The 13,685-nt window shown below is 43.7% G+C and overlaps 1 protein-coding gene across 2 annotated transcripts in view; it reads right to left on the reverse strand.

The window, feature by feature from the left end:
* The window catches only part of zcchc24 (zinc finger, CCHC domain containing 24), a 28,898-nt gene extending 15,842 nt beyond the window's left edge, over positions 1 to 13,056 (reverse strand). For both annotated transcript variants that reach the window (XM_067236843.1, XM_067236844.1), the window contains exons 1-2: positions 12,648 to 13,056; positions 9,719 to 9,919 (exon numbers count right to left, since the gene is read on the reverse strand). In XM_067236843.1, coding sequence (XP_067092944.1) covers positions 9,719 to 9,919; positions 12,648 to 12,884 — 438 coding nt within the window. In that variant the 5' untranslated portion in view covers positions 12,885 to 13,056. The remainder of the gene's footprint in view (positions 1 to 9,718; positions 9,920 to 12,647) is intronic.
* Positions 13,057 to 13,685: the final 629 nt, after the last annotated feature.

Consider the following 13,685-nt stretch of genomic DNA (forward strand, 5'->3'; position numbering starts at 1 on the left):
ATAAACACCGTGTATGCATGCATCGCTTCTGTTTAGTCTCCCAATCCTGAGAGATCGCATCAGACTTACTTTGATATCACAGGAAGAAGGTCAGCCTTGGTGATAAGCTGATTCCCTGCTAGGAATTGGATGTCGACGAAACAATTGTTGGTAAAGTCAAAAGAAAATTCACAGAAATTTATTTTCAGAACCGTTCCAAGGACATTGGCCGTTCTGTTTCAGTAGTGTTCAGATAACAATTCAGTCAGGGGGCAGGGGGGGGGGGGGTAGAGGTTGGGAGACCAATATTATATGTTAGTGTAGATTACTGATAAATCCTCTTTAATTCCTCCTTAATAATAACGGTATACTCATATCAAAACTGATTGTGTTTGTTATCTGTGTTTTTATGGGATAAACATGACCGAGGCAGGACAGTGTTTTCTTGACTTTTCACATTTAGGAGAAATTCTGGAATGTGTTCCATTTAACCCTGCAGAGATTCTTAACACAGTAAAAGTATTGTCTAACTCTAGTGGTCTGACACACTGTGGTGATCAACAACAAGCCCAAAAAAGCATTGCAGAAATAGGCTAGTGGCTGAATGTGCAGAGAATTTAAAGTTATGTTTTCCTAACCATAGTAAGGCTTCTCGCTAATGTTGTTCCACCACACCGTGTGTGTCTGTATGTCTATGTGTGCTTACGTGTGTGTTAAGTACCATGCTTTTCTCCTTAGTAACAAGCCCCTGTCATTCCTCTTCACGACAGCTGCAGTGGGGAGTCTTACTGCCAGCTCCCTGTTTGCCAAAGTCTCTCCCGAAACTCCCAGTGTCCTTAATTATCTCACAGGTCCTGCCGTGAGTCATGCTTGCCAGTGGCTTCCATTCACCCATAGTGGATTTGAGAGACATATTCCAGTTTTTTTGCTCTAACACAATAATGTACTTTTAGTACCATAATCACGAGTGTGGATTGAACTTGAACAGGGAGTAATGACACAACAAAGGCTAAAATGCTACATCTAAGCTAGTCCAATCAATATACACATTTCTCAAACGTACACACACACATGCCCACTTTTGTAGGATCCGCCAGAGCTGTACGGTAATGCTTGGGTGGTACCTTCTAACGAGTTCTCCTCAGTCCTCATTGTCGCCACGGTAACCCAAATGAGCTCTGCAGCTGTAGTGAAGGGTTGGGTTACCAGACCAGTGAATGACAAGAGCAGGTTGCATGACTGAGACAGACAGCGGTTCACAAACATTCATCTTGTTTCAGAGCACATGCTAGGAGGAGTGTGTGTACGTTTTGCCCAATACTAGCTATTGCCTAATATCTATGTAAAGTACATCTATAAATACCAATAACAACATAAACACTCAAGTAAACACCTTACACCTAGTTGATGGTTGTCTCTTTAAAAGAGAACGGATGTCTGTCACTTCCTACAAGCCTTATCTACAGTATGTACGAAACCCTCATACTCTGTCACGGTCTTCTCTTAAGCCTCTACCTCTCCCTCTCGTTGGGTAACCTGACTAAGTGTGTGTCAGTGCAGAAGCAGATACAGAGCCTTCACAGCCACTGGAAGGAAGGTCATGGGTCACCCTGTAAAAACATTCCCATGGTGCACCTCCCCCAGGTCTGCTCTCTGCCAGCAGTTTTCCCGCACCACCCTCAGCACATGTTCAAACTGGGTACAGGAGATACACTTTGAAGAAAGAGGCAAAGAGAGTAGAGGAAAGAGGAAAGATTTTCCGTACATTAAGTGCTAACATTGGTCACTTACTATACCTACACAAATACTGTACGGCATTGGCTTTTTAGACTGAAACTTGGGCAGCTCCAGCTTGTGACTTATCTCTCTATTTCTCTCTCTCTCACACACGCACACATACACACACCAACACGCACATGCATATACATACACCCCCACACACACACACATGCACAGAAACTGCTCCCCAGTGTCTTCACACATTAACCACAAGCGGTGTTTAATTTACTTTAATGATATGTTCAACATATTTCTGAGTAGGGGTTGGTGCAGTATAATATATCCTTGATGACATCACAGTTCCTTTCACAAATAGCCTAGAATACCAATGCTAGTCATCTAACGTGCCAACAGAAATGGAATGAGGCCATTTATAGGTAACATATATATACCCAATTCAGTTGTCAGCCATACCACCAAGCAACAGCCAGAGGCCTACTAACCGAACAATGTAAGGCTGCCTTCCTGACCTCTGTCTGGAGATCCATACATACACACACACACACAATGGCTTTAATTTACCACTTTCCATTCCCACTGCTAGGGCTTTCCCCAATGGTGCCCATTCAGACTACTGCCTCTCCAATGATGCCAATTCAAGGCCGGCACACAAAGACCGCAGTGTCATTCTCGACACTGTGACACCGAGCCGTCTCTATGCCAGGGCTGCACCTCTGTCTGTTTGCCTGTCTGCCTGCCTGTCTTCTTGCCTGCACCTCTGTCTGTCTGTCTGCAATTCTGTCTCTCGGTCTGCCTGCACCTCTATCTCCCTGCGTATCATATGTGGTTAGAGGTTGAGAGATTTTATGACATATCACTCATCTGTGAGAATGCACAGCCAGTTGGCCGGCATCTTTGTTTTGGTTTTATCCATCCTTAATGTACTGTTAAATAATAGCAATGGAGAATCTATTTTTTCTCCTTTCTCATGGTGGATAAAAGCAGCATTCTATGTTCCTGGATGCGAGGTTAGAGGGAACGTCTACCAGAGGTGTGAAGGAGCTTTGTTGTGTGTTCCCCTGTCCTTGTCCCTAGTGTGTCAACAGGTCACTGGGGCTTTTGTCACCATTTGAACCCCCCTTCGCAACACAACCCATCTCCATAGATCTGTACTGTTCTGTTTACCAATGGTTCAGTTAGCTGCCCATGCAGGAGGACAAGACTGAGCAACACAGGGGAGCCTGTGTCAGACCCAATATTAAACAATTAGACACTAACACCATCCAGATAGGACACCCTGGTAAGTTAGCACAGTATATAAACCTGCTAATAAAACACACTAATTGGAAAGAACCACAGACCTGCTTCCCCGCTGTTTCTAGTATCTAGAGAATTACACGAGTTATACGAGTCGGCTCTGGCTCACCTTTGTTTGTTGGTTTTTATTAACTCCTGCCCTCCCACAGTCCTGCCGGCTCAGCAAACTTGGCACAGGGGGAATTCACATCCATGTGAAACCATCGCCGAATACAAGTTAATGCAAAAATCATAAAGTATGTAATTGCCGTTTAAAATCAGCCGGCTTGCTGAGGATCAGGGTGCAGGACCAAGCAGATCTCGGACAGTTCTAGCGCAAATTCGGTGGATTCCTGAGGTATTCTACAGCGGGGGAGTGATGCAAGCTGGTGCATTAAATTGGACCATGGGACCAACCTGGAGGGATTTGACATCATCTGTTGGAGAGAGAGTTATTCATGCTGCATCCAGTGTGTATGCCTTGTGGACATTTGACTTGTGATCCATGTGCTTTATAAAAAAAAAAAAAACTGTTCTTCAGTAGAACTACACAGCTGGGACCCCCAGACAACAAACCGCAGGGTGTCACATACTGTTCTGACTATGTTTTAGCAGCAATGGCTGACCCTTCCCTGTTAGATGACATAAGATCCTTGACACATGGGGGTGGGGGGGGGGGTGGGGGGGGGGGGGGGGGGGGGTTGAGGTAGGAGTCATGGCTATGACAACAGGAAGTGAGGAGACTGTTGTCTCAGCAAAAGCCAGAGGAAGAATGGGATTCCTGTACAAAACACAAACCAGCTGGCAGGAAAACCTACTTTTATAATTCTTTTAAGTTTGATTTCCTTTCGGAGGAAGTGCTTGCACTGGACTCTCTCTGTCTCTTACCCCAGCTCGGGGCAGCTATCTCTGCCTCTGAGACTACGCCCTAGCTATGCGTCTCTGCCAGACAAACTAAATCCAATACTGCTTCTCAGCATGGGAATGAAACACTGAAATTGCCACAATAATAATCTGCCTTCTTGTCCAAATACAAGGATACTGAAGAGGGGCTATTGTGCCAATGTATCAATTGGACATGAAACACACTAAACTGGTCAAAAGTCAATCTGACATTATATCATGAACTGAACTTTTATGCAAAGAGATTTGAAGCCAGTTAATAAGTCATACGCGGTAGTATTTTGAAGGAGGGATGGAGGGAAAGGAAATAGATAGAGAAAATGAGAAGGACAGACTGCAATTGTGAAAGAGCAATTCTCTATATAGAACAAAAAACAGCTGGCGGGCATACAGGGGAATGTAAACAGATGATTATGCTCTTTTATATTTAGACGTGTTTCAGTGAATTGGAGCAGCGTCTAAATGGGGGACGGCAGAGCTCCAATTGAAGGGCCTCTCTCTGGTAATCATACTGTACCATATATACATGCATCTAACAGGAACACTGGCTATCTGGGATCACCAGCGTATTTATACATTCCTTCTCTTCATACTGCATGTCCTCCCTGAGAGGATAACCAAGAGTGGGCTGGGGCTGAGGGTAGGCTAGAGTTATGTCACAGCAAGACTTCATGGAGCCAGTCCTCTCCTGCTTTAGCCAAGTATCGGTTGCATTGTCAAAAGGAGTCGCAAAACAAACTCAACACATGAAGTTTGAGTACAATAACCATGACAAAGCAGACCTAGGTAGAGTCGCTGGAGCTATATGTTGATGTGGAAGGTTATGTCAACAGAGAAGGCCGAGGCCACATTCAATTTGAGCAGTTATTATTAGAGCCACACACACTCCGGGAAATTGGGTGCGCCCCTACTAAAGAGGGATTAATTGTTTTTAAGCTGTGGGGCAAACGCTGATATTTAAAACACTGCAGAGTACAAACTGCGTGCAATCACACAGTTTGATGACAAGGCATACAGGCCCCTTTCCCTCCCACCTCCTCCAGTGACACAACATGCTGAATCCTTAAAACTAAGAGTCAAATCAATAATCACACTGGCATTTAACAAAAATGACCTTTTGCATCAGGCTTGGCGTTTGCTGCTTTGTCAAAAGCTAAAATGTGTAATTGAAGCATTTTTGCACCCCAGCTGCCCCCCCCCCCCCTCCCAAGTTTACACAACCCTAGAGTTTGCCATGGTACATAAACATGCTTGCCAATAGTGAGAGCATTAAGTCATTAAAGGGTTATCAGCAGAACCAAAGGCAGAGCAAACAGTTTGTCAGAGCAACATATTATGGTGCTTAAAGACCCATCTGACTCATGGGTAATGAGTTCTTCACTTCACAGCCATGGCCCTAAGGCTCTTTGTTGTTTCTGGTTTGGGAGATTAAACTCACCATTTGTCACAATACCATGACTACGGCTGAATAAACTACCTTTTAACTGCAAAGAGGTGTGTGAGAGTGTGTGTTTGTGAGTGTGTGTGTGTGTGTGTGGGCTCTCAACCTGAGAAGCAGCATATGGTTGTGTCCAGATCAACATTAGAGGTGTGAAGAAAAGTGGCGAGGCTTAACAAGCCTTTACCTGAATAATATTGGTTTAGCCCACTGTGACAGGAGATTTGGGCTAGTACCTTAGCTGTTTGCTCAGACCTGTAAAAACTGTTCAAAGTCTGTGGCGCACATTGTGAGTGATCTCGAGCATTTGGTGACATATGGTCATAGGTACATTGAGCTCCAGGAGCCTGACTAGCTCAACAGAAGCAAGGCGTTAAGTCCCCGTCGTCCATTCCGGCCTATTAGCTCCAGCTCACAGCTATCAGCTGTAAACAATGCCCTATCTGCAGCCGGCTATTTCCAGAAGCAACTGCGGCTAACGATACGCCCCAAACTGCTGGAGAACTCAGTGGGAGAAAACAGCGCTGTTTGAAACAGCGCTATATATACACACACACACATGCATTCCACGGCCATGATTCCAATTTGAACAAAAGGTATATTATCCCTAGAGGATAAAGAGTGGTCTGTATGAGGATCAATGGGCTTCATGTGTTTTTGATCAACACAGTGAAGCTGGGATGGACGCCCTGGCCCTGCTCTTCTGCCGTATCTGCCCTGCCCGTCAATGTCGTTCACATCCCTCTTTTTAAGGGCATACTTTATTCCGTTTAGTGAAGTTTTCATGGCCATCAACAGCAAAGACAGAAAGACCAGTGTGGCATACCAACCCAGAGGAGCACTAAAGCCCATTAAACATGATTCGGGTTTATAGAAGCAGTGCTTTGTCTCCACTCAAAACGTTTGCCATCTTTGTGGGGCAGCTTTAACATAATCATCACGCCGATAGAATTTGGGGAGGCTGATGCCAACCAACGGAGCAGGGCACAAATCAGGGCACTGGCACGGAGATGAGAGGAGTGTATGTAATGGAGGGGAATGGTGACTCAGCCATCTTTCCCCTGCTGCAGTTCCCTCTTTCTTTTGCTCTCTCTCTCTGTCTCTCTCACCCTCTCTCTTCTCGGTCTCTCCCTCTCTCTCTCTGTCTGTCTGTCTGTCTTTCTTCTAGGTCTCTCTGTCTCATCCACACACAAACTCAGAGCCTCACAAATGGGCATTCCCACAAACATATTTTCCATCAGTTAAGCCTTTGATGGGGGAAGCATGATGACAGGAAATCAATCCATAGCTCGTTTTCATTTGGAAAGACAAGAGGCTTCACTGCACTGTTGATAGAGGCAACAAAACTAAATTATGAGTGCAAGTGGAAGCCATTTTGGCTCAATTCCAGGGCATGGCAGCGAGGTGCATTCTGGTCATAACTGGGTGGCGGCAACCTCATTTTCCAAGTGAAGTCCAGTTTACATAACACCTCTGTCTCTCTGACTGTGGAGGTTGGGCAGCTGCTGCATGGCCTGTGGCCTTCGCTTGGCTAACAAGAATTCCCTCAGGACCAGCCTTCCGACATATCTACCAGCATTTCCATTACCCCTAAACACACCGACATGGAGCTGCACTACACACAAACATACACAGAACACGGGAAGGCCCATCGCACAGTCCTTTCCTGGCCCTTTCTGTCACCCTGCTTAGCTTTCTCTAATCCAACCCTGTTATCTACCTTCCTAAAGGCCATGCCCTTTGAACTACTGCATGAACTGTACCGAGGCTGACTTGAGATAGGGTGGAGGGAAACAGAGAGAGAAAAAGAGAGAGAGAGAGAGAACAAGAGGAAGAGGGAAAGAGAACGATAGAGACTGGCAGAGAGAAAGACAATGCGAGGCAGAGACTGAGAGACAGTGAGAGAAAAGAGGGGTGGGGTGAGGGGGGGGGGGGGGTAGATGAGGACCAACTACAACAGAACACTTGCCTAAGAATACAGCCCAGCAGTAAGGAGAGAGGGGACCCAGCATGTCATGAGAGTGGGATTCTCCATGCAAGTCCCGGATCACAGACTCAACAGAGCTCTCTGAAGTGAGATGCCTCTGTTTTCATTGGCCACAAGGCCCAGCTGCGCCCCGAGCGACCCCCGCCCTTGCCAGTGTGCTGCACGTCCTGTGGGCCAAGCACCCAGTTAAGGGTGTTCTAAGAGGCAGTGTGTGATCCATAAAATGGAAGGTATATATCCATGGCTGAAACCCAGGAGAGGGATAAAAAATGGAGGCAGACCAGAACAGCGTAGGTGTGTGTGTGTGTGGAGGGGGGGGCGCTGGTTTTTCTGTTTCCGTTGGCAGTTTAACGAACAGCTGAAATATAAACCAGGAGAGGCTTGGATGTGATTCGAGTTACACCCCTGTGTGCTTGCAACTCTACAGAGAGATTGATTTCATGCATATCAGACAAAGAAACTCCATGACATACATAACAACGCGAAGAGTGTGACATATTCGACACAATGTAAGCTATCTAAACATAAAAGCTCAAAAGTTACACCACAACTTCTTCCTCCCGCTTGAATTGTCAATACATGATCTAATTCCCACACATGGGGCTTTTGGAACCGGGGAGGAGATATTTCATCTGTGGACAGATCTTTTACAGACCCCCAGGGACCTGTCATCATCTGTTATAAAGGGAGTTATAGCACTTCAACCCCACATCTGCTGTTCATTACCATTCTATGCAGCACAGTGACTCAAGGCTGGAGCTACACCAGCACCTCCAAGAGAGAAAGAGAAAGGAGAGAGGGAGGGGACTGTCCTTCCCAGACTGTCCAAAGAAAAACAAGTCTTCACCAGAACATAGGGAGAACTGATATTGTATCCCTGTTTGAAGTTCATGCGTTCTGTTTTCAAACCTCAACCCAGACAGGGCAGTTTACTTTTATAAGATCCTATAAAACAGTAGTTCTTGAAAAAGCTCTATGTGAGAACCACAATGCAATTTTGCAGTCAATTCCTATACATCTTACTTTAGCTGTCCAAATAACATTTTGATACTGTTATAATGTGAAACATATCAATATCCAGCTACGACCATGTGTCTTATACAACAATCTGTCCCTTACAGGGATAAGAACCATTTGCATCACACATTACACGGTACTGTAGGCTCCGTATACAAGGTAATTTCAATAAAGAAAACCCACATACAGATCATGTGATCATCACATGACCTGTGTCATCCTATCAATCTGGTGATCATGGTAGATTCTTGAATTCATTAGGAAGTACTGTACTGTAGAGGTCTGATCCCATTGGTCACACTTCAGATTGCATGTGACCTCACAACTGGAGCTCGCTGCTGATTCGTGATGCTTATGCTTGTTTGCCTCACAGAAAGACTTGCTTCATGACAGACTCCAATTGGAGACATGAAAAGGAAAATATGAACCATATCTATCAAATAAAATACAAATTATTGCATTTTTTTTTCACGATCATCCTTATTTCTTTATCCACACAAAGGTGGAAATCACTCAGACAGACAAAAAAGACTTGAATTGTTTGTGAGTTATTCCAAGTCATATCATGTACAGGACTAAAGTGTCGTGCCATCGCATAACAAACTCATTTCTGAAGTTTAAGATGAGTTCTTATTTCAAAAACCATAAAAAAGACCATCGCAAGGAAAATATTCAAACTATTCTATTTGTTTACATTTTGCACAGCATTCCAGAAGATTCCTTGCAGCAACACAATCACACTGTGAGATCTATGACAGTATCTGCACAATTTCAGAAGACGCAAGACACTGGCAGCAACATCATGATTCATTATAAAAAGGAGTTAACGGTCATTTTCTTTGTGACCTACGACATTCATCTAACCGGTGTTGGCCTTAAGAGCTCCCCTGTGAACAGTCCTATCCCCACAGTAGGAGAGTACAATGTGGTGATCCAAAAAGTCACATCAAAACATATATTCTATGAGAAGGCATAACAGTTTGAAACATGTTCTCGTAGTTCTTCTCCAATTTTATACAGCAGTCCCAATTAACACACATGACTAGAAGACAGAGCACTGCCTGTCTGACAAGTAGGTCAGACCAGAGCCACAGAGAAAGAGAGAGGGGAGAAAAGAGAGCGCTTGGCCTGCAAGTCAAACAAGCTGACATGATTGGCTGAGAAGTGGCCACATGACTCAACAGATGTGTCACTTTGGAAACTGAACACGCAGGGGTGTCTTTCCCCCCCTTCTCGTGGCACATGGACACGCCGGCGGCCGGAAGCGTGGAAAGGAGAGCACGGCTACACCAACTGTAAAGACTTTTCACAATTCTAAACGAAAAGCCTAGGCGTTATTATGATGGCATATGAGGTACTGTGGTACCTGTATATCTCACCTGAGGGCAGTCCTTGATGTAGTGGCCCTTGTTGAAGCACAGGTGGCACAGGTAGTTGGGAGGAGGTCTCTTGCTGGGCTTGCGGGGTTCAGAGGAGAGGGAGAGGTCTGAGAAGTGGTCCGTCAGGGAGTTGAGCCCGTCCACAATGTTGTTAAGGGATCCATAGGGAGATACGTTCTTGTACACACTGTTGTTAAGGGCCTGGAACAGAATTAAATAGTGAAACATGAGCTTTTGTTTCATGTTGTTCAGGACATGGTCACACAAGAAAAGGACTCACAGATAATCTAAACAGATTATCAAACTGTTTCTCAGTTTTCTAGTACGGAACTTCATACATCTTCAGTGTCATCAGCAGCATCTGTATTCGTGTAATTGATGTTATTGTTGCACTGTGGTAAAATCATAGACCGTTCCTTGGCACTAACTAGCCTCTGAAATACTATTTGTGTATAGAACAGCCATGAACAAATCAGACATTAAGAACACCAAAAAGACCTGTATTTTATTTCATCTAACTTCATCTGAGTTTAGCCCCCCCCCCCCCCAAAAGAAAAGATCCCTTCCCTCAAGAAATTCGGCACATCTGGCGGGAAGCCCAGCTATGCTTATGAGCTGGAAAAGTACTGAGGATTTCCACAATGGAGGACAGGCCTTTATAGAGGATGACTCACCCTATACAAGAGATGAGGCTTGTTCCCTTTCAAGCCTGTGGAGCATCCATTAGAGTCAGTATGCTCTGTCGACTAGAATAATCTGTAAATCTACTAGACTGAGAGTGATACCTTGCCCTGGGAGACACACTCATGGTTTGGGAAGTCAAGTTATTGTTGATGTCTAATGTTGCATAGCATATCGATCTTACAATTGGCAACAGCATCACAGCTATGGTCCATAACTTTACCTAACCAGGCTGTGAGGCATCAGCCTTCAACCAATCCCAGATCCCACTCTCACATATCACACACTCATTTATTATATTGAGGCCACATGAATCAAATATCAGATATGCTTCTCCAAGGTTCTCCATCTGTCATTCTTTTCATCCTCTCACTTGTGGTTCTCTGCTATGGTTTCTCCATTATAGAGTTTTCTAGTCATAAGCATATTAACAGTTGAATTAAAGATATGATGATCACTTTTGGAAAATCAACAAAGGCAAGCCACTGTGGTGTCAAAAGGAAAAAAGGACACTGAACTAATAATGTGTGTGTCTTTTTTAGTGAGTTTGTATACAATTTGTATATCGGAAATGAAGACTGAACTCTGGCGCTCGTCTCAGCTCATCTCCTCTGAGGATGGACTGTCTTCACAGGTACACAGATGAGGTCCCACACCTCAGGGAACGCTACCCCCGCTGTGTTCCAACAAGGACGCCAGACTCTCCTGGGTAGAATTATTAGAAGGTCAATGTTTTGATGCACCTGATGCACTGTTGAAGCAAAACGAGACGAACACTTTGGTCGGGTCCATACTAAGTGAATAATTGCATAGTTGTCTGCGTACAGTGTGTAAACATATAAGTGAAACTCTCCAATGATGAAGTGTTATATAATCTCCTGGTTAGTTCCATTTATGTGGTTGAACCAGAAATGAAGTGTGTCACCACCAGCCAAAGAAAAAGTCTTCGAATCCATTGAATGCCAGTCATATGAGCTCACAACCACTTCAACCCATTCCCATTCGATCAATAAAATCCTTAATTACTTCTCCTATTTTGCTTAATTAAAATAAACTGTCAAAGGATTTTGGCAACAAAAACTGGCTGTGTGTACGTGTGGGCGCTTTCCGTTTTCAAACACTTGTGCGTCATTACATAATACGTTTTAATGTATAAAGCACACACCCATGTTTCAGACACATGTTTAATGTTAAATGTTGCTTCTATGATTTCCGTCCTAGTCCCTTTCACAATCTGGTGCTATATATCAACAAGCTTTTCCTGTCATTCCTAAATGCTTTGGGGTTTTGTTTCAACGTGAGATCACAGAGATTCACGTAAAAGCAAATGTGATTATTTGCAGTTAAAGCAACAGTTTGAGAGGCTTCCATGGGTTTTAACTTTTGTTAATGATGCCTCCATTACCAAAAGGACCAGTACAAGGACACGATCTTGACTATTTCTTTGAATGTTTCTCCTAATGAAGTAAAACGTTGACAGATAAGTTAGAGTAAACTTTAATACTAAGGTAAAATCAAGGTTATACGCGTCCGTGCACGTGCTCAAAAGGGGATGCAATGATCTATGCAGGAAACATTTGCGGGGATAATCTGGTGTGCCATTTGTATTTCAGGACGCCGCTCTCAGGGAGACCTCTGCCTCATCAGCATGCAGACAGCAGACCCTGTCGCGTCACACTCCTCCTAAACGTGGAGCACGTTCCGAGTCTGGCTGCGCTTTATATCCCAAGAGTCTAAACAAAAAAAACGTAAATCTTGTTCTCCAGAAGGTGCACAATTAGCAATTGATGAAATTTATCTTATTTTGAAAAAGTTACAAGATTCTACGAGTTTTAATAAAGCACTTTAAAATGAGTCAGTGTTAATAAGTGTCAAAAATATCACAGACACCCTCGATCAACAGGCGCATGACAATTAAAGACCTAAGCAGATATGGTCTGTTCCACAAAATTGAAACATTATGCTGCGATATAGGCTATAAGTTATAGGGGGTTGCAAAAATGTGATGAAGAGATGAAAAAAAAACTACAACTGAATGTAATTGACATTTTTCTATCAAGTTTATTTTAATAGCCTAATAAAGCATTATTAAACATAGCACACGATTAAACACGCTTTCCATTTTGAAAATCACTGCCAATCATGTCTCAGCAAGGCTATAGGCCTAGGCTACCAGTACAAGTCAATTAGTTCACGGCATTTGATTATTTGCTTTATGCCAATTAGAGTAAAGTAGGATAGGACTCACCTCATTCCTCTGGAGCTGAAAGAAGTTGTTGAGATAGTTTGAGTTCAGGGAAGAGCCCAAATCAGCCGCGGGAGTCTTGGTGTAGTTGAGATCCGGGTGGGATGAGTTGGGTTCAGGTCTGAAAGCGTCAAATGCGCTGGTCTGGTGAGTGTCTTGTAAAGACAGATAAACCCAGTTGAGAAGTTGTGCTGGCTGGTACACGGAGGCACTCGTGTCTATGGCAGACAACAAGCTCATCTTTCAAATGGATAAACTGGTTATTCCACCACTGTTTCTTGGATTGTTCTCAATTTCGGGAATCTTGCTCCAATGCTTCTTTTTAGCCGTTCAGTTTTCGTTTCCAGACCCAGCAACTGCAATCGTTCCTTTTTATCTTCCCGTAAGGACCCTCTTCTCCTCTCGCTGGGAGCCTACCCCCAGTTTTACAGTTATTCAAAAGTCATTGCTCTAACATGTCAATATAAAAAGTTTTCACCCGATCCCCATGGCCCGTTATCTCCCTTTATTTGCAGTGGGGCAACGAAAACCTCATTGCATATGCAATTGGTATTGGTTTACGTCATGGATCACGCAGACGAATGGGAATTATGTATATAATGTGTGTGAATATGAATGAACTTCGTCTTCAAATGATTGGTTAATCTGGGAAATAACAATCTACCAATCGTGTAGTCTCTATACCCAGTATGCTATTTTCTGCAGTTTGATAGTTTATCAAATGAAACAATCGTTTTACTTTTTGCTTTCTTTTATATTGCCTAGCAAAACGTTCTCATTCTTACTTCAACAGACTATAGGCCTGCAATTAAAACTGTAAATGATTTCAGTCCTATTATAGTTGATGATAGACATAACACATAGGCCTAATACAATCGCCTATAGCAGTTGCAACTCTTTAATAGCTGTTCTAGCAGAAGAACATAAGGTACAAAAGAAGAAAAGAAAACGAATCTGTTTCCTCAAATCCCTGTATAGTCTTCAAGTCTGTATCAAATTCGTTAAGCTTCAGTCGTGCTCCCTCTTGTGGTGTTTTTGGGC

Source organism: Osmerus mordax, chromosome 5 (genome assembly GCF_038355195.1).
Source record: "Osmerus mordax isolate fOsmMor3 chromosome 5, fOsmMor3.pri, whole genome shotgun sequence".
NCBI lineage: Eukaryota > Metazoa > Chordata > Actinopteri > Osmeriformes > Osmeridae > Osmerus > Osmerus mordax.